This window comes from Theropithecus gelada, unplaced genomic scaffold (genome assembly GCF_003255815.1).
Source record: "Theropithecus gelada isolate Dixy unplaced genomic scaffold, Tgel_1.0 HiC_scaffold_15978, whole genome shotgun sequence".
In the NCBI taxonomy this organism is placed as follows: Eukaryota; Metazoa; Chordata; class Mammalia; order Primates; family Cercopithecidae; genus Theropithecus; species Theropithecus gelada.
This window is the reverse complement of record NW_020257744.1, coordinates 1-18163: the sequence shown is the minus strand read 5'-3', so window position 1 is coordinate 18163 and position 18163 is coordinate 1. Positions and strand designations below refer to the sequence as shown.

The following is an 18163-nucleotide window of genomic DNA, read 5'->3' as shown; positions in this document are numbered from 1 at the left end:
GCACTGTATAATCCTGAGTGGGGTCCCAGCTGCTTATGTTGTAATCCCAGAGCTGGGTTGGTACTTGGGGTGCGCAATCTAGAATGCCCGCCTGAGACCACGTTTTCAGCAGTAGAGATGAACCCAGGTGTCCCTGCAGCCAGCGTGGCCGGAGGGCCCAGCCTTGACCCACACCCCACGCGTCTCCTGACTTAAGACCCTCCCCAGCTTCCTGACCTCAGGGCCCTCTTCTTATCGTCCTTGCTAGACCAGCCTGGACATTCGAGTGTGGCCGGGGCAGTGCCCAGCCGGGACCTCCTGATGAGGCAGTCACTCCTCCCCCAGTCCTTGCTGCTATATCCCTTTCGGGCTTTAGGGCAATGCCATTCTTTTCTATAGGTCGTATTTTAGGTGCGTTTAACTTAGTTATCCAGAAATCAAACTCAGTTGCTTCACAGTTTCTTTTTTGGTGATGGGGTCTCCCTGGATTTCAGCATCTGGACTTAACTTGGCGTCGAGAGCAGCTGTCACTGCACGTCTATCATCGTGGCTTTTCAGCGCTTCCTTGGTGCAGGCGCCCACTGAACGCCACGCACACCTTGGTCCATTGCATCTTCGAAAGGGTGTCACGAGTAGGCACTGCCGCTCTCCCCACTTTCCCAATGGAGAAGCTGAGACACAGAGAAGGGGAGTGACCTGCCCAGGGTCCCACGCTTTGTAGGAGGCAGAGCCGGTTTCCACATAAATTCATGTAACTGTGTCCAAGGCCGTGTGTATGCACCAGGACCCAAGATTATTTTTATTTTTGTAGGTAACACACATATGTGTCTATGTGGCTTTTATAAAATTTGACAAGTGTCTTGGTTTCCTGGGGCCTTGTAACAAAGTAACCACAGAGGGGCCGCTGGAGGCACAGAAGCCCGTTCCCTCCCAGCCCTGGAGGCGGGATCTGAGCTCAGGTGTGGCTGGGCCAGCTCCTTCTGAGCTACGAGGCTAGAGGCTACAGGGAGCATCTCTCTGCCCCAGGCCTCTCTCCAGCTTCTGGCCTGGCTGCCTCCCGGGTGTCCCTGGGTGTGGAAGCACCGCCCGACCTCCACCAGCATCTTCTCTGGGGGCTCTCCACGCTGTGCTGGGATCAGGGCCCGCCCTAATGACCTCGTTTTCGCTTGGTTACCTCTGTAAAGACCCCGTCGCCAACCAAGGTCACATTCGGAGGCACTGGGAGTTAGGCTTCAACATAATAACTTGGGGGGGACACAGTTCAGCCCCTAACAACTGTTGTAAGCTTTTGACTTTTCCATGTGTAAGCAGCATAACATTCTACCAAGGCATGTGGCTTTTCTTTTCTTTTAGAAAAGGGTGATGCCTCTCACAGAGGCCAGCATCTCTACCATGTTTTTCTCGGTGTAAACCTGCCGCTTTGAGGTTGCCCGGCCCACGAACTGTGCCTCCCCGGTCAGCCCAGTGTGCAGGCACCGCGCGAGGGGTCCGCTGTCCACAGAGCGCGCTGCAGGCTCTTGTCTCTCGCCCTCTCTCGCAGGCATCTTTCCCGGCAAACCTGCAGCTCGTCCTTGTGCTTCGCCCGACGGGTTTTTTCCAAAGGACTCTCTCCGACATCGCTTTCAAATTCAATAGAGATGACTTTAAGATGAAGGTGCCGGTAAGTTCCGCCCCCCTTCCCCCCATCCTGCGGGAGCAGAACAGAACTAATTGCCGTCCTGGCTCATCTGTGATCATCAAAATCCTCGAGGAGCTGACTTCAGGGCCACGTGGTCAACAAAACTCTGTAGGACCTGGTGGGAAGCTGCACTTCCTCAACGCGTCAGAGGCCACGCGGTCCTTTCTTCCTCCGCCCCCGCCCCAGCCCCCACCCCACTGGGGGTACACAGAGCATCCACCTCAGACAGGCCACTGTGTGGCCGTCCCATCAGGACGCGGGTCACGTGACATTCCTACCCCCAGGAAAACTGTAGAACTCGGGACCCTAAGGACTGACAGTCCCCCCGGCCCACCTGCGAGGAACTCAGCCCAGGCCCTGCCTGCACCCCAGGGATGAGAGAAGGGCTGGGGAGGGGGCTGTAAGCGTCCCTGGACCTGGGAGGGAGCACCCACTGCTGACAGGGATGGGCCAGACCTGTCCTGGAGCAGCCAACGGGGTGACCCCTGCCCCATCGCCACCACATAGCACGGCACAGGGCAGCATCTCCCAGCACTGCCCACTGAGAAAGCACCTTCTGCCCTGATCCGCTGTCCTTTAAAGAACAAAGGCTTCACAAAGTCTCTTGGAGCCTGTGGAGCCCGGTCACCAGCCCCAGCTGTGTCAGCTCCCCCTGAGAGCCCTGGTCAGCTGATTCGGCAAGCTCACATCTTCTTTGCCACAAAGAACAGAGACATATGGGCCAGCGCCAGGCACCTGAGAGCCCCCCATGGCACCAGCCAGATGCTGCTGGAAGCCAGGGAATCTGGGGTGCAGGTCACTTGCTGTGAAGCTACTCCCTGTGCCCTGGGAATCAGGTGGCACAAGCCCTCCCTCCCCACCCTCATTGTGCTACAACCTCAATGCCAAACGTGCAAGAGCCCTTCTCTGACAGGGAGGAAAACGGCCTGGGGCCTTTCCCCCGTGTACTGCCCCCTTCCAGTCCCCTCCCCCTCCCCCCTTTTTCCCCTCCCCCTCCTCCTCCCTTTCCCCCTCCTCTCCCCCTGCCCAAGACAGCCCTGGGGGCCACAAGGCCCCATCCGCTCTGCCCACCCCCATGCAGTCCACTCCAGGTGTCGCCTGTGACCCTGGTGCCTGGTCTGGAGCAGTGACTGCAGGTGCAGGGCGGTCTGCATGGCACCCCATGGGGCTGTGTGCCATCGTGCTTTGGTGGCCCCAGAACCACCGGCTTCCAAGCCATTGGGAAACTGTGCATGCACTATTTTTTGTAGCCTTGGAGAAGCCTTAGTTTCTGAACCGTCCATTCCCTAGAGACAACCAGTGACCGAACCGTGCAGAGCAGGGACTCGTGGGCAGTGGGAGGCTCGTGTCCTGACACCAGGACGAGCTAGGCATTGTGTGTGCAGCTCAGCGCCCTGCGGACAGCACCTCTTGCAGTGGCGTGTGCGTGTTATGGTGCTTATGATAGAGATAACTCCGTGTGCCCTCCTTCCCTCCTATTTGGCAGGCACTGCACAGTAGCCATAGGCTTTGTGACCACAGATGTGTCACAGGGAGCAAGGCCGACCTCATGGGTCATCCATGCCACAGGCTCCCCTGCACAGTGGCTCCACAGCAAGCCATCAAAATGGGTTTCACAAAAATCAGCAGCATCTTCAAACTCACAGCCCCGCTTAGATAATTCTTGAAGTTACAGAGTGGATGATGTGAAGGATGCAGTTGTTGACACGTGTGTGTCCGTGTTTCAGGGCTGGCTGCTGAACTCAGCCCTAGAAAGGAGACGTTAGGGAGAACGGTGGCCCCGGCACCTCTGCTGCCATGGCTGTCTGGCACAATCACCCCTAGTTGAGAGTCCCCACTCTAGACTGATACGGTATTTAATAATACATCGTGTGGTGTCAAATAACCCCTGAGCTAAACCTCGGGAGACCCGTTTTGTGGTCCCGTCTGAGCTTGCAAAGCCAAGCCTAGATTTTATCCAAACCCACGGATGGAGTGGCCTCAAAAAGGGCAAGAGAAAGGCAGAGAAACGAAGACAAGGCACGTGGAGCTTATGCGGCCGTCGCAAGCACAGGTTTCCCGCGTAACCATGACGGTGCGGGAACTGCCAGCCTCTCCCCGTCCGGCCTCGGCGCTGGGGTGTTGGTTTCAGCTGGTGTCTGCAATGACCGCGGGGTGTTTTTGGCAGGAACAGGGATAAAAATGAGCATCTTTCCCATCAGAGCGCTGTCTGATGATGTTGCTGGAGGAGGTGTAAACGCCTGCTGCGTGTCCGTGGCCGTCACAGGCCATTCTGCGTTGGGTTTTGTGCACCTCCGACAGCGTCATTGGCCCCTCGCCATGGTGTGATCAGCTCAGGCACAACATGCCCATTTACGAAGGAGGCAGCCGAGACACAGAGAGTGGGCGGCTGGACTGCGGGCGAGTGGGACCCACACCCGGGTCCACACAGGTCCGAAGCCAGGCGCCCCTGTCCACACAGCCACCCACAATGTCCAGGCGCCCTCGTCTGCACAGCTGCCCACAGCATCCGGGCACCCCCATCTGCACAGGCACCAACAGCGTCCAGGCATCCCGTCCGCTCAGCCACCCACAGCGTCTAGGCATCTCTGCCTGCACAGCTGCCCACAACGTTCAGGCGCCCCCGTCCACACAGCTGCCCACCATGTCCAGGTGCCCCCATCCACACAGCCACCCACAGCGTCCAGGTGCCCCCATCCACACAGCTGCCCACCACGTCCAGGTGCCCCCATCCACACAGCCGCCTACCGTGTCCAGGTGCCCCCATCCACACAGCCGCCCACCATGTCCGGGTGCCCCCATCCACACAGCAACTCACAGCGTCCAGGTGCCCCCATCTGCACAGTCAGTCACAGCGTCCAGATGCCCCCATCCACACAGCTGCCCACAGTGTCCAGGTGCCCCCATCCGCACAGCCGCCCACCGTGTCCAGATGCCCCCATCCGCACAGTCGCCCACCGTGTCCAGGTGCCCCCATCCACACGGCCACCCGCAGCGTCCAGGCAGACGTGGTCCCTTCTGTGCTGCTGTGTGTTCTGCTGATGGGGCAGCTCTTTCGGGAGCCAACAATAATCCCAAACGCCACCACCCACTCCCTTTCTTCTCCAGGTCATAATGCTGAGCTCCGTACCAGACTTACACGGTTACATCGATAAGTCGCAGCTGACCGAGGACCTGGGCGGGACCCTGGACTATTGCCACTCCCGGTGGCTGTGCCAGCGCACGGTGAGCCGCGTCAGGGCCGGTGGGGGCCGGGGCTGGCTGCTACCAGCTCGAGCACCTCCACGGAATTGCTCTCGCGTCACAGCACGGCCTTTTCCAAAAACATGTTCACATTAACAGTCGTTTTCTTTCCCAAGAATGAGGAGATGGTCTCGGTGGACCTTAGTCATTGTAAAGAAGTAACATGAGTAATAAGTTTGGGAGTGGCTTTCTCTGGGCTTGGAGACGGAAAAAAAAAAACTCTTGCATTGTGCTTTGCAACACTCACTGCTCTCGACAGGGAGAGGCAGCACAGGCACAGGCGACTCTAGGTGACGGGCACATGTGTAGAGTGGCCTGGTATGTTTCGTAAGAGGTCAAGGAGGGCAGGATGCTGTGGGAGGGTGTCCACTGTCCTCGCATTAGCTAACCTCGCCTGATGGGTCTGCGCGGGAACGGTTTCCGCCGGTGTCTGCTTTCGGGGCAGCAGGAGGTGGGTGCAGTGCACAAGGCGTGCAATTGTGTTTTCTCTGTCTCCAAGGCCATCGAAAGTTTCGCCCTCATGGTGAAGCAGACGGCTCAGATGCTGCAGTCCTTCGGGACCGAGCTGGCCGAAACAGAGCTGCCCAATGACGTCCAGTCGACGAGCTCAGTGCTGTGTGCGCACACAGAGAAGAAGGACAAGGCGAAGGTATGTGGGGGCGCTCCGGTTGGAAGCTGCAGGGGCTCCGGTCAGAAGCTGCGGGGGGTCTTCTGTCCCCGTGGGAGTTCGTGTTGGCAGCACATGAAACCAAGAAGTCAGCAGGCTTGAGATGCCTTTTGATGGTGATTAGCTGGGCAACTTCTCCGATGAGGACGGAATAAAAGCAGCATAAATGAACCCTGTAGCGTGCTAGCTGCGGCTACCATTATGGCGTTGAGTCAACCATTGGCCCTGGGCGGCCGTGGCTTCAGGAGTGGGACCGGGGGCAGCTCTCCTCTCAAGCGCTTTTGGCTGTCGGTGCGGGGAGCTCCTGAATAGACTGTCTCTGCAGGGAGCTCCCGAATAGACTGCTCTGTGGCTTCTGAGTGTGACCGAGACAGGATGTCTGTGCCGCTTTCTCATGCCGAGCAGGCGATGAAGTGGTGGTTGGAGTTCTGTTCGCAGAAAACTCCCAGTGCTCACGTGTCCACAGCCCTTGCTGAGACAAATGTATTCTGAGGAGCACGTGCTCCCTGCTGTTCTGCCCCTGGCTTTGCAGCAACTGTGGCCCAGGGCCATGACCTGCTGGTGTGTCCCTGAGGACTGTGCCTCTGTGGTCACTCGGCCACTCCACCGTGAGGACACTGTGAGGACCAGGAGCAGGCACCATGAGAAAGCCTGGTCTCCTGGTCTCTGGGTCTCTTGGTCTCCTGGTCTCCTAGTTACCTGGTCTCCGGGTCTCCTGGTCTCCTGGTTGTCTGGTCTCCGGGTCTCCTGGTCTCCTGGTCTCCGGGTCTCCTGGGCTCCTGGGCTCCTGGGCTCCTGGGCTCCGGGTCTCCTGGTCTCCTGGTCTCCGGGTCTCCTGGTCTCCTGGTCTCCGGGTCTCCTGGGCTCCTGGGCTCCTGGGCTCCGGGTCTCCTGATCTCCTGGTCTCTGGGTCTCTTGGTCTCCTGGTCTCCTGGTTGCCTGGTGTCTCTGGGTCTCCTGGTCTCCTGGTTGCCTGGTGTCTCTGGGTCTCCGGTGACTCTCACCATAACCTGTTGCCTTGAGTGACTTGTAACGGCAATTCTGCCCCGGGGCACACAGGAGTGAGGGAGTCCCCCACATCAGCCTGCCCTGCCCGCACGACCCCGCAGAAGAGACTGGAAAGACTCGGGAGTCAGGGGTTGACCCCCTCCTCAGTCCCCACCACCTCAAGAGCAAGGCCCCACAAGGCCTCACCACTGGCCTGCGCTGAGCGCCTGGATGGGGCCGGGGTGCAAGGCTGCGTTCTCTCCACAGGAGGATTTGAGGCTGGCACTGAAAGAGGGGCACAGCGTTCTGGAGAGCCTCGGGGAGCTGCAGGCTGAGGGCTCAGAGCCCGGCGTGAACCAGGACCAGCTCGACAACCAGGCCACCGTGCAGAGGTGAGGCCCGGCCGCCTTCCTGCCCTTGTGCTGTCCGAGTCCAGGGAAGGATCCTCTCAGGCACACAGCCTCTCTGAAAGAAAGAGGCCACGGAAATGGCAAGCCACGCGGCAGGCAGCCCCACTCCTGGCCGGGGCCAGCACAGCAGCCGCCTCCAGGCCTCTGTGTGGACCTGGCTCCTCCTGCTGAAATGCGTTTCCCCTGAACCCCACAGAAAGCCGCTGTTCTAGGGGCAATTTCCTAGAGCAAACGCCCTTTTGCAGGCATGAAGGAGACGTTAGGGGAAGCAGAGGCCTTAGACGTGGGGCTGCTGCGTTCCGAGCGGGGCTTCCATGGACAGGGAGAAAGCTTGGGGTTCTCCTCGCTGCAGCTAGTGTTTCTTACTTTCATTGTAAAAGTGTGATTCTCATATTCCTCCCTTGGGCTTCCAGCTTTATAGCAGCACAGGGTAGGGCATTTGTGTGGTTGGCATGGTGCTCTAGGATGTCCAGAACTCCCTGAGCCCCCCCCACAACCCCCCAGAGCTCCCCAAGCCTCACCCATCCCCAAGACTCCCCAAGCCTCCCCTGTCCCATCCTCGCTGGTGGGTGCTATCAGCCTCGCCTCCCAGCTGAGGAGCAGGGCCCACACAGCTGGACAGCGGCTTGTCCGGCAGGGCCGTGCGGGGCGCACCCAGGCCTAGACCGAGCTGGTCCTTTTGACTCTCAGCTGCCGTTGACTCCCATGCAGCGTGGCCCACACCCTGAGCTGCCTTCTGTGCCAGGGACACGCCAGACGCCCCGGGGACTGAAGGGCACATCCTTGAGGGCTCCTCGTAGATGGGGTGCTGTGGTCCACAAGGCGGAGGTTGGAGCACAGCCCATGAGGGTCGGCCTTGCCCTGGCTGGTGTCGGACACCTTGTCAGCTTCCCAAAGACTCAGTTTCCTCATCTGTAAAGTGAAGCTGATCCGTGCACACGCCTGGCAGGGTGGGCGTGGGGCTGACTGGGCGGTGCACAGCTGGAGTCCCAGCTACTCGGAGGCAGAGGTTGCAGTGAGCCGAGATTGCACTACTGCACCCAGCCCAGGTGATACAACCAGACCCTATCTCAAAAAATAAATTAAAAAAAAGTTTTTGGCCGGGCGTGGTGGCTCATGCCTGTAATCCCAGCACTTTAGGAGGCTGAGGCAGGCAGATCACACGGTCAGGAGATCGAGACCATCCTGGCTAACACAGTGAAACCCCGTCTTTACTAAAAATACAAAAGATTAGCCGGGTGTGGTGGTGGGCACCGGTAGTCCCAGCTACTCAGGAGGCTGAGGCAGGAGAATGGCGCGAACCTGGGAGGCGGAGCTTGCAGTGAGCTGAGATCGCGCCACTGCACTCCAGCCTGGGCAACAGAGCAAGGCTCCGGCTCAAAAAAAAAAAAAAAAAGTTTTTAAATTTTTAAAAATAAAAATGAAATGAACAGACTCGGCAGTGCAGCCTCGTCGCAGTGACCTAGAGGGAGAGAAGCAGGAAGGAAAGCACACAGCCCCTGATGCTTTCTCCAGGGCCTCCCTCCCTTGCTGACGCCCTGAGTGCCTGCGTCTGCAGATCCCAGGTTTGGGTGCAGGGAGTGAGTGCAGGCCAGGATCTCAGGAAGGCCCGGGGTGGAGTGAGCCTTGGGGTCGCTAGAACTCCCACTGTGCTCCACGTTGTGTGGGGCACCCTGGGCCACGCAGATGGTCAGCTCCTCCTCTCTCCCAGGCTCCTGGCCCAGCTGAACGAAACCGAGGCTGCCTTCGATGAGTTCTGGGCAAAGCATCAGCAGAAACTGGAGCAGTGCCTGCAGCTTCGGCACTTCGAGCAGGGCTTCCGGGAGGTGAGTGGCCCTGGGTGGAGCCGGCAGCCGCCCTGATGCCCATGGGGCCTCCTGTGCCTGTGCCCTGGTCCCAGTGCCAGGAGCTGAGCCGTGCCACGCGGTCGACTTCGGCTTAATGCAGAAAAGTCTCCACTTGCCAGGTGGAGCCTGTGAGATTAAGTGGGGCTGAGCCTTGAAATGCACCATTGATGACTGCGTCGCTGTATAGACAGGTGATTGAAAATCGGCTCACTGCAATGCACTTACACCTGCATTATTCGTAAATTAGCAGGAAGCCTTTGCTCTCCCTTCATAGTCATTTGCATGCCCTTTTATTCAACATGCGTGTGTGATGTCCCTGCTATGTGCCAGACTGTAGGACAGTGTCGCAGCCATGAGGTGCACGTCGACACGGCCAGTGCAGCCAGACCCAGACGTCTCCTGCCTGCGGCCCCTCATGAGAGACTCACCCGTGTCTCCCACAGCCCACCCCTCCTCAGCCCCCAGCAACTGCTCATCTGTTCCCATGGCTGTACTTTTGCCATTTCAAGAATGTGATGTCAGTGAGTCCCACAGAATGTCACTCTCGGGATTGGCTTTGGTGCTCAGCACAGCTCTCTGCAGACCCCCAGGTGCCGGTGGCTCACGCATTGTGTTCCCTGGTGTGGACGGACCACAGTTCTTTCAATCATTCACCGTTGAAGGGTATCTGGGTTGTTTCCGGGTTTGAGGATTACAGATAAAGCTGTTACAAACATTCATGTACTGATGTTGGTGTAAATGTCAGTTCTCATTTCTTTGGCCTAAATGCCCAGAATGTAATTGCAGGGTTATATCGTAGTTACATGGTTTGTTTAAGAAAGTGCCAAACGGTTCTCAGCGTGTGAGCGACTAGTTGCTTCCCCTTTTCCCCAGCATGTGGTGGTGTAATGATTCTTTATATTATGCTCACATCCTGATGTGTGTGCCGTGGAAGCTCGCAGTGGTTTTCCGTTGCATTTCCCCAGTGCTGATGGTGCTAAACACCTTTCCGTGTGCTTCTTTGCCATTCGCATATCCTCTTCGGTAAAATGCCTTATTTCTGTTGCCTGTTTTCTAACTGGATTGTTTGGTTTTGTGTTTTTGTTTTACTGTTACATTTTGAAAATTCGTTATATACTACAGATACTAGTTCTTTGTCACACATGTAGTTTTACGAATATTTTCTCCTGGTCTGTAACTTGTCTTTTCATCCTCTTCACGGGCATTTCACACAGCCAAAGCATTTAAACTCCAACTTGTCAATTTCTCCTTTTAAGGATTATACTTTTGGTCCTCGATTCCAAGTATATTCCGCTAAGCTTTTTTCCCCCAGAATTTCATAGTTTTACATTGAAGTCTATGACCTATTTTGAGTTAATTTTTGTATAAGGTATGAGAATTAGATCATGATTTGTTTTACCTCTGGATGTCCAATTACTGTAGCACCGTTTGTTGAAAAGTCTCTTTCTTCCACTGGATTTCTTTTCCACCGTTGTCAAAACTCTGGGCACATTTATGTGGGTCTGGTCTAGAGACTCTCTTCAATTACATTTATCTACATGCCTGTTCCTCTGTCCATACCACAGGGTCTTAATTACTGCAACTATATAATGTCTTGAAATCAAGTACACTCATTCTTCCCTCTTTGTTTTCTTTTTCAAAATTGTGTTAGCTTCTGGTTCTTTTGCCATTTCATGCCAATTTTAAAATTATCTTGTCTACGTATACAAAAACCAGTTTCCTGGGGTTTTCATAGTAGTTGTGTTAAACCTGTATTTTGAGGAAGATCGGTGTCTTTACTGTGTTGAGTCTTCTAGTCAACAAACATGGTATTCTCAGCGCTTGTTTTGATTTCTTTCATCAGTGTCAAGTAGTTCTCAGCACACAAGTTCAGTACGTATTTTGTTTGACTTACCTTTAATATTCCATTTAAAGAAGTCATCACAGTATTATATTTTTAATTTTGGTATTTATGTATGCATTGCTGCATATAGAAATACAATTGATTTTTGTATATTTATCTTGTCTCCTGCGACCCTGCTGAGCACACGTATTCTAGATGGTTTTTTGTAAAGTCCTTGAAATTTTCCGTAGAGACCATCATGTCATGTGCAAATAAGGACAGTTTGGTTTTTTCCTTTTTGAAGATATGCCTTTTATTCTACCTCCCAACACCCTGCCCCACTGCATACTGCACCAGCTAGAGCTTCCACTATTTGGTAAGAGTGGTGAGACTGGACATCTCTGCCTTGTCCCCAGCTTTAGGGGGAAAGCGTTTAGTTTTTCACTATCAGGTATAATGTTAGTTGTAGGATTTTTGTAGATGCTCAATAAAACTATCTGGGCCTAGAGATTTCTTTGGGAGACTTTTAAAATTATGAATTCAGTGTCCTTAATAGTTATGCAACTATTGAAACTATCTGTTTCACAATGAGATATAGTAGTGTGTTTTTCAAGGCAATGTGTAGGGTTGTTTATAGTATTTTTTAAAAATCTTTTTGATGTCTGCAGGGTCTGTAGTGATATTCCCCGTTTCGTTTCTGATATTTGTAATTTGCATCTTCTTTCTTTTTTTCTTTGTCAATCTAGATTGAGATGTGTCCCTCCTCATCTTTCCAAAGAACGAGTTCTTTGTTTCATTAGTTTTTTCTGTTGTTTTTCTATTCTCAACTTAATTGATTTCTGGTCTTACCTTTATTATTTCTATGGATTGCTTTGATGGGAACTTACACTCTTTATTTGAGACTATTCCTCTTTTCTAACATGCGTATTTAATAAGAACACTATAAATTTCCCTCTCATCACTGATTTAGCTGTGTTCCACAAATTTGGATGTATTGTATTTTCTTTTCCATTTAGTCCAGTTTTTTTTTTCCCCCCAATTTCCTTTGGAACTTTCTCTTTGACCCATCAATTATTTAAATGTATGTTGTTTGGCTTCCAGTGTTCAGAGATTTTCCTGTTGTCTTTCCATTCTTGATTTCAGGTTTGATTCATTGTGATCAGAGAACATACTCTTCTGTATGATTTCAGTTCTTATAAATGTGCTGAGATTTGTTTTATGGGCCAAGAATATGGTCTTTTTTTATATATGTTCCTTGCTTGAAAATAATGTGTATTCTACTGTTGTTAGGTGAACTTTTATAAATATCAGTTAGATTCTGTTGGTTGATGGTATTGAGTTCTTCTATATCCGAGCTGGTTTCTGAGAGGTGCTGCATTATCCATAACTCAGTGGCTGTGGGTAGCATGGAAAGTGTCAGACTTCAGCTGTGCCAGATGCAGGGGGTTCAAGGATGGACAAGAATCCTGCCTTCCTGCCCTTCAGCCCCAGGCCATCTGAACTACAATCTCCTTGGCACTGGGATGTCTGTGTACACACCTGTTCTCAGGATTATTTCCAATAACAAAAATTAAAATCTTTTGTATTTAAAGGAGTAAGCAGTTATATGTTTTAAAAATCAGGCCAGGCATGGTGGCTCACGCCTGTAATTCCAGCACTGTGGGAGGCCGAGGCAGGTGGATCACCTGTGGTCAGGAGTTCAAGACCAACTTGGCCAACATGGTGAAATCCCATCTCTACTAAAAATGCAAAAACTAGCTGGGCGTGGCAACTGGCGCCTGTAATCCCAGCTACTTGGGAGGTTGAGGCAGGAAAATCACTTGAACCAGAGAGGCAGAGGTTGCAGTGAGTCAAGATCACATCATTGCACTCCAGCCTGGGCAACAAGAACAGAACTCCGTCTCAATAAATAAATAAATAAATAAATAAATATTAAAATAAAAATCATTTATATGACACCCGTTGTCTTCCTGCTAACAGCAGAAATCGTAGACATTAGAAGTTAGTAGCAAGCTAGAAGGGACTGAGCTACATAACTCTCCACGCCTAGGATCTAGTAGGAATGCCGACAATTCCAGTGTCCACATTGCTGCTGGCTTTCGGCTCCCAGAGCCCTTGTCCTTGCGTGATCTCATCTTCTCCTCATGCTGTTTTCAGGCGTGTGGTTGATAAACGGAGGCACACCCAGGCCGCAGAGAAACAAGTGTCCTGCCAGTGAGGTCACTGGTGGGTACCCAGAGGCCCCACGGTCCCCACTTGATTGGTGACTACTCGGGGCTGACTTTGCACCTGCCTGACTGTGGTCCCTGCTTCATTGATGACCACTTGGCCCGATTTTGAGTTCCGTCACTTCCCTGATCTGGAGCGGGTGCTCTCTGTTCAGGTGAGGGAGACGCTCCCCTGAGATGGGCCCTCCTCTGTTCCAGGTCAAAGCCGTCTTGGACGCAGTGTGCCAGAAGATAGCAACCTTTACGGACATTGGCAACAGTCTGGCGCATGTGGAGCACCTGCTGAGGGACCTGGCTAGCTTCGAGGAGAAATCGGGCGTAAGGCGGGGTCCCGGCTGGGGCGGCGGGAGAGTGTGAGCAGCAGCATCAAGTACTGCTCAGGAAGGCGCAGGAATGGGCCTCCCGCCAGCGGAGAATGGGCCCCCACAGCCCCTAGGGGTCGTCCACAGTGGGTGGGGGCTGCTGCCTGTGCACCTCCCCTCCCACACCCCACCCACAGCACGTGGCCCTGCCCGGCCTCCTCTGGGTCAGCTCCCTGCAGACGGGCAATGCCCTTTGCTGGGACCACCACAGCCCCCAGAAGCACTTGCCACAGAACAGCTCTGGGCGTTAGGCGGCATCTCAGTCATCCATAGCAGTAAACAAAGCAAGACACACGTGTGCCCAGGGACACACATCCCGTACAGCGAGGCACCATCTGCCTCGAACAGAAAGAGACCTGAGCTGGTCCTCTGGGTGGCCGTCTGCAGGTGTCTGTGGAGAGGGCCCGGGCCCTGTCTCTGGATGGCGAGCAGCTCATCGAGAACAAGCACTACGCCGTAGACTCCATCCGCCCCAAGTGCCAGGAGCTCCGGCACCTCTGCGACCAGTTCTCTGCAGAGATCGTGAGGAGGAGGGGGCTGCTCAGCAAGTCCCTGGAGCTGCACCGCCGCCTGGAGACGGTAGGCCGAGCCGGACCTACACCCCAGCTGTGAAACCAGCCTCTTCCTCCCGCCTCCACCACCGGCTGACCCTTGTCATGGGGAGGGCAGCTCCTTGGCTGGAAAACGCCCTTCCTTTCTGGTCTTGCTGGCCTAGCAGGTCTTTTTGTAGAATTCATTTGCACAGTTTGATTTCTTTTTTTTTTTTTTTTTTTTTGGCTCACTGCAACTTCTGGTTCCTGGGCTCAAGGGATCCTCCCACCTCAGCCCCCAAGTAGCTGAGACCATAGGTGCATGCCACCGTACCCAGCTAATTCTTGTATTTGTGTGTGTGTGTGATAGAGATGGGGTCTCACTATGTTGCCCAGGCTGGTCTCGAACTCCTGGGCTCAGGTGATCCTCCCACCTTCACCTCTCAAAGTGCTGGGATTACAGGTGTGAGCCACCCTGCCCAGCCCATAATGATTTCTTTAAAAGATCCAGAAGCTTAAGGCCTGGTTGATCCTACTGCACTTTCCCTGCCTCTCTGGGCCCCGCCCTGGGTAATTCGCTGGCCTTGTCCAGCACTGTGTCCCCTCGGGGTGCTTTGGACAGGGTGGTGGGAGCATGAGGAGTTGGTGGTCCGGGATCTGTTGGGAGGATGCCCCAGCAGCATGTGCCTGGGCAGGGTGGTGCGCCCACCCTCTCATGGCGTCCTGCCCTTGGCAATGCTCTGTGTTTCCAGTCCCTGAAGTGGTGTGATGAAGGGATTTACCTGCTGGCCTCACAACCTGTGGACAAGTGCCAGTCCCAGGACGGTGCGGAGGCTGCCCTCCAGGAAATCGAGAAGTTTTTGGAGACCAGTGCAGAAAATAAGATCCAGGAGCTCAACACAATTTACAAGGAATACGAATCCATCCTCAACCAAGACCTCATGGTAATGCTGACTCGGGCTCTCCATTTGCAGCTCGCTGTCCCTAGCAGTGGGGCATTCCTCTGTGGGGAGTTTTAAAGAATCGTTTAATGAATTATTTTTATTTATTTATTTTTTGAGACAGAGTCTCACTCTTGTTGCCCAGGCTGGAGTGCAGTGGCACGATCTTGGCTCATTGCAATCTCCACCTCCCACGTTCAAGTGATTCTCCTGCCTCAGCCTCCTGAGTAGCTGGGATTACAGGCATGAACCACCATGCCCGGCTAATTTTTGTATTTTTAGTAGAGATGGGGTTTCTCCATATTGGCCAGGCTGGTCTCGAACTCCTGACCTCAGGTGATCCACCCACCTGGGCCTCCCAAAGTGCTGGGATGACAGGTGTGAGCCACCATGCCCGGCCCATTTAATGAATTACTCCCAAATAACAAGACACTTGTTTCTTTGAGAGAAACACACAGTTGGGAGGTCGATCTGAATTTTCCTTTCAACACAGAAGTTGTTTCCACGCCAACCCTGCAAGGTTGCCGCCCCATCTCTGCTGGCAGACTTCGTGGCGTGGGCGTGTTCTTCAGGAAGGGCCTGGCCCTGGGACCTGGTGATGTCCTTGAGACCAGGCTCCTCCTAAGCCATCCACATGCCTGGGGAAGGCTGCAGGCCCCTCCCTCGCATGGAGCTGCCCTTTCCCAAGACCAGGGTCCCATCCCGTGGGTGGGCTGCATCCCCTTCACCGTCCATAGCAGCCAGGGCTGGACGCAGCCGTGCTGTGCTGACAGACCCGGCACGGAGAACATTTAAGGTGGGGGTTGGGCGTGCCCTGGCACATTCTGCGCATGATCGCGTATTTTTAATGACGCCAACACGTGCAAGGCGCCTTACCGAGCGTGTGGTTTCAGGAGCACGTGCGAAAGGTCTTCCAGAAGCAGGCGAGCATGGAGGAGGTGTTCCACCGCAGGCAGGCCAGCCTGAAGAAGCTGGCGGCCAGGCAGACGCGGCCCGTGCAGCCAGTGGCCCCCAGACCCGAGGCACTGGCAAAGTCGCCCTGCCCCTCCCCAGGTCTGTGTGGCTACCCCGTGCCCCAGGTGCTGTGGGACCCTCGGGGCAGCCCCGGGCGTTGAGAGCTTGGAACATCTGAGGCAGCCACCTGCAAAAGCCGTCTCCACACGCCTCCTCCCCTTCCACCTCCGGGCCCCAGTTCAGGGCCTGAGGGCCGGCTCCTGCCACCCCTCGCCCACGTTTATAAATGGAGTTTTGTCAGGACCCGGCCACACACATCTTGTAGGCATTGTTTGTGGCTGCTTTTCCACGAGTGTGGCAGGGTTCTGTGGTCTCAGTGAAGCCCACGTGGCCCAAAACTGAAAACGCAGAGTTCCCACGGAGGAACCACCTCCGGCTTTCCCAGCTCCAGCCTCTCCGCAGTCTGTCCTTTCCCAGTGCTATTGCCAAACAACGTTCCTCACACGTGGCCCAGACTCTGGGCTCCCGGAGCCCTGAAGAGCCACGTCCACGCACCTCAGTCCGGCCCACATTGCCGGTCCCAAACCTGCCCTCTGCGCCAAGCCGGGTGCCGCCCCATTTCCCAGAGACTTTCCTGCCACCTCCCTGTCTCAAAACGAACCCTCTTCCCATCCTTGCTGGTTTCTCACACACGAACCCACGAGGCGAGCTGCCACCCCAGCTTTGGTGAAAGTAAGCTGTGAATCTCGGGGGCCCTGGTTGGCCAGGCTCTTGCCTTCCTGTACTGGGTCCCAGGCGACCTTATTTTCTGCCTGTTGGGAGTTCTCCCAGGCTAGAGCCCACAGGCAGTGTGTTCCCATGGGCTGTGGGAAGATGGGGTGACTCAGGGCAGCGAGACCCCATGGTCCTCCCCTTTCTGACACCACTGCCTATGGCTTCAGAGGCCACGTCCTGCCCTCTCCTTGGGGCCTTTTCCCGCTGGGCGCACGTCCCCTCTCCAGAGGGTCGGGGGGACTTCAGGCCCCACTCCCCTTCTTCCCAACAGGCATTCGGCGAGGCTCGGAGAACTCCAGCTCCGAGGGCGGTGCGCTGCGGAGAGGGCCCTACCGGAGGGCCAAGGTGAGGCTTGCCCGTGACAACCCCGCCGTCCACACCCTCCTCCTTGGTTCACGCCAGGCCTGGTTCTCCGCGTGGCCCCTCCCAGGCGCGGCCCAGCTGCCTGGCCAGCTCCCCATCGTGGGAGCTCAGCCCTATCCCCATACGGGAACCAGTGGGCTCTGGCCTTGAGAGTTGGCCCTTGAGGCTGTGTCCCGCCTTTCAGACCTGACACTGTTCTTCTCCCCAGAGTGAGATGAGTGAGAGCCGGCAGGGCCGCGGCTCCGCAGGGGAGGAGGAGGAGAGCCTGGCCATCCTGCGCAGGTAGGTGCGCTGCCCTTCTGGCCTCACAGGGGCCCTCCGACCACAGCCTGAACCACCAGGTGCCGTCAGGCACTCAAGTGGACGCCTCACAGATAGAAGGCTGGTGTAGAAGTCATTGTGGTTCTTACTTTTGCACCAAGCGATACCCAGAGGGCCTGCCGTGGCTCGAGCGTGTGTCCTGGTCCCCACCACGTGAAGCACACACATGCCGCACACACACCACTGGGGGGATTCGGGAGGGAAGAGAGGGCAATGGCTGAATGCAAGAGTGAAGGGGCATCTCCACCCCAGCGAGAGCCTCCACCCTCCACTGCCATTCACAGGAGACACCACTCAAAGGCCCCAACCAGTGCCGGCCACAGCAGCAGCCACCAGCTGCTCAGGGCTCAGTGTGGCAGGCAGTGGTGCCAGGCAGCTGGTGTGGGGGACGGCATCGTCTCCAGCCCTCCTCTTCCTCTGGGATTCCTGGACCCTCAAATTCAGGGAGTGTTGTGCAAACAAAAGCAGTTCCCTTTCTTGGCTTCCTTCGCCTTCAAGAAAGACCTCACTGATGCAGGGCCAGGGAGTGCAGGTCCCCAGAGCAAAACTGGGAAGGAGCCAGACACCCCTGGGGCACGTGGGGCTCCTTCCCAGAGGCCTCGAGGAACAGCAGGAGCCCCTTTGACCATCAAAACTCCACAATCAGGGAAGAAGAAAAGGCTCTTCCTGACGTGCTGACAAGCAGGTGTCCGCAGGCGGCGTCCAAGTGACGCTGCGGGGTTGGGAGATGGAGCAAAATTGGGAATTACAGTAAACCTAACCTGGTGTGAAAGCTCAGTCTGTCACTTCCGGCTTCTGATGGAAGCTGGTGAAGCAGGATGGGGGACGGGGGAGTTGCCAAGAAGCTTCCAGGCAGATGATTGTCCAGAGGAGGGTCCAGGCAGGCTCCATAAGGTTGGACAGAGGAGGGTCCAGGCAGAGGAATGTCCACACAGAGGAGGGTCCAGGCAGGGGAGCATCCACACAGAAGAGGGTCCAGGTAGAAGGGCATCTGCACGGAGGAGGGTCCAGGCTGAGGGGCGTCCACACGGAGGAGGGTCCAGGCTGAGGGGCGTCC

General features: G+C 55.3%; 1 protein-coding gene across 1 annotated transcript; it reads left to right on the top strand.

The window, feature by feature from the left end:
• Positions 1–1519: 1519 nt before the first annotated feature.
• LOC112617252 (guanine nucleotide exchange factor DBS-like) lies at positions 1520–17067 on the top strand (the record flags this gene model as incomplete). Its single annotated transcript, XM_025373994.1, has 11 exons — positions 1520–1639; positions 4766–4882; positions 5400–5549; positions 6822–6946; positions 8676–8790; positions 13060–13179; positions 13611–13802; positions 14506–14697; positions 15588–15747; positions 16694–16767; positions 16994–17067. Coding segments are annotated over exons 1-11 (1331 nt in total), but the record flags the coding sequence as incomplete, so codon positions are not given.
• Between the last annotated feature and the right edge of the window lie 1096 nt (positions 17068–18163).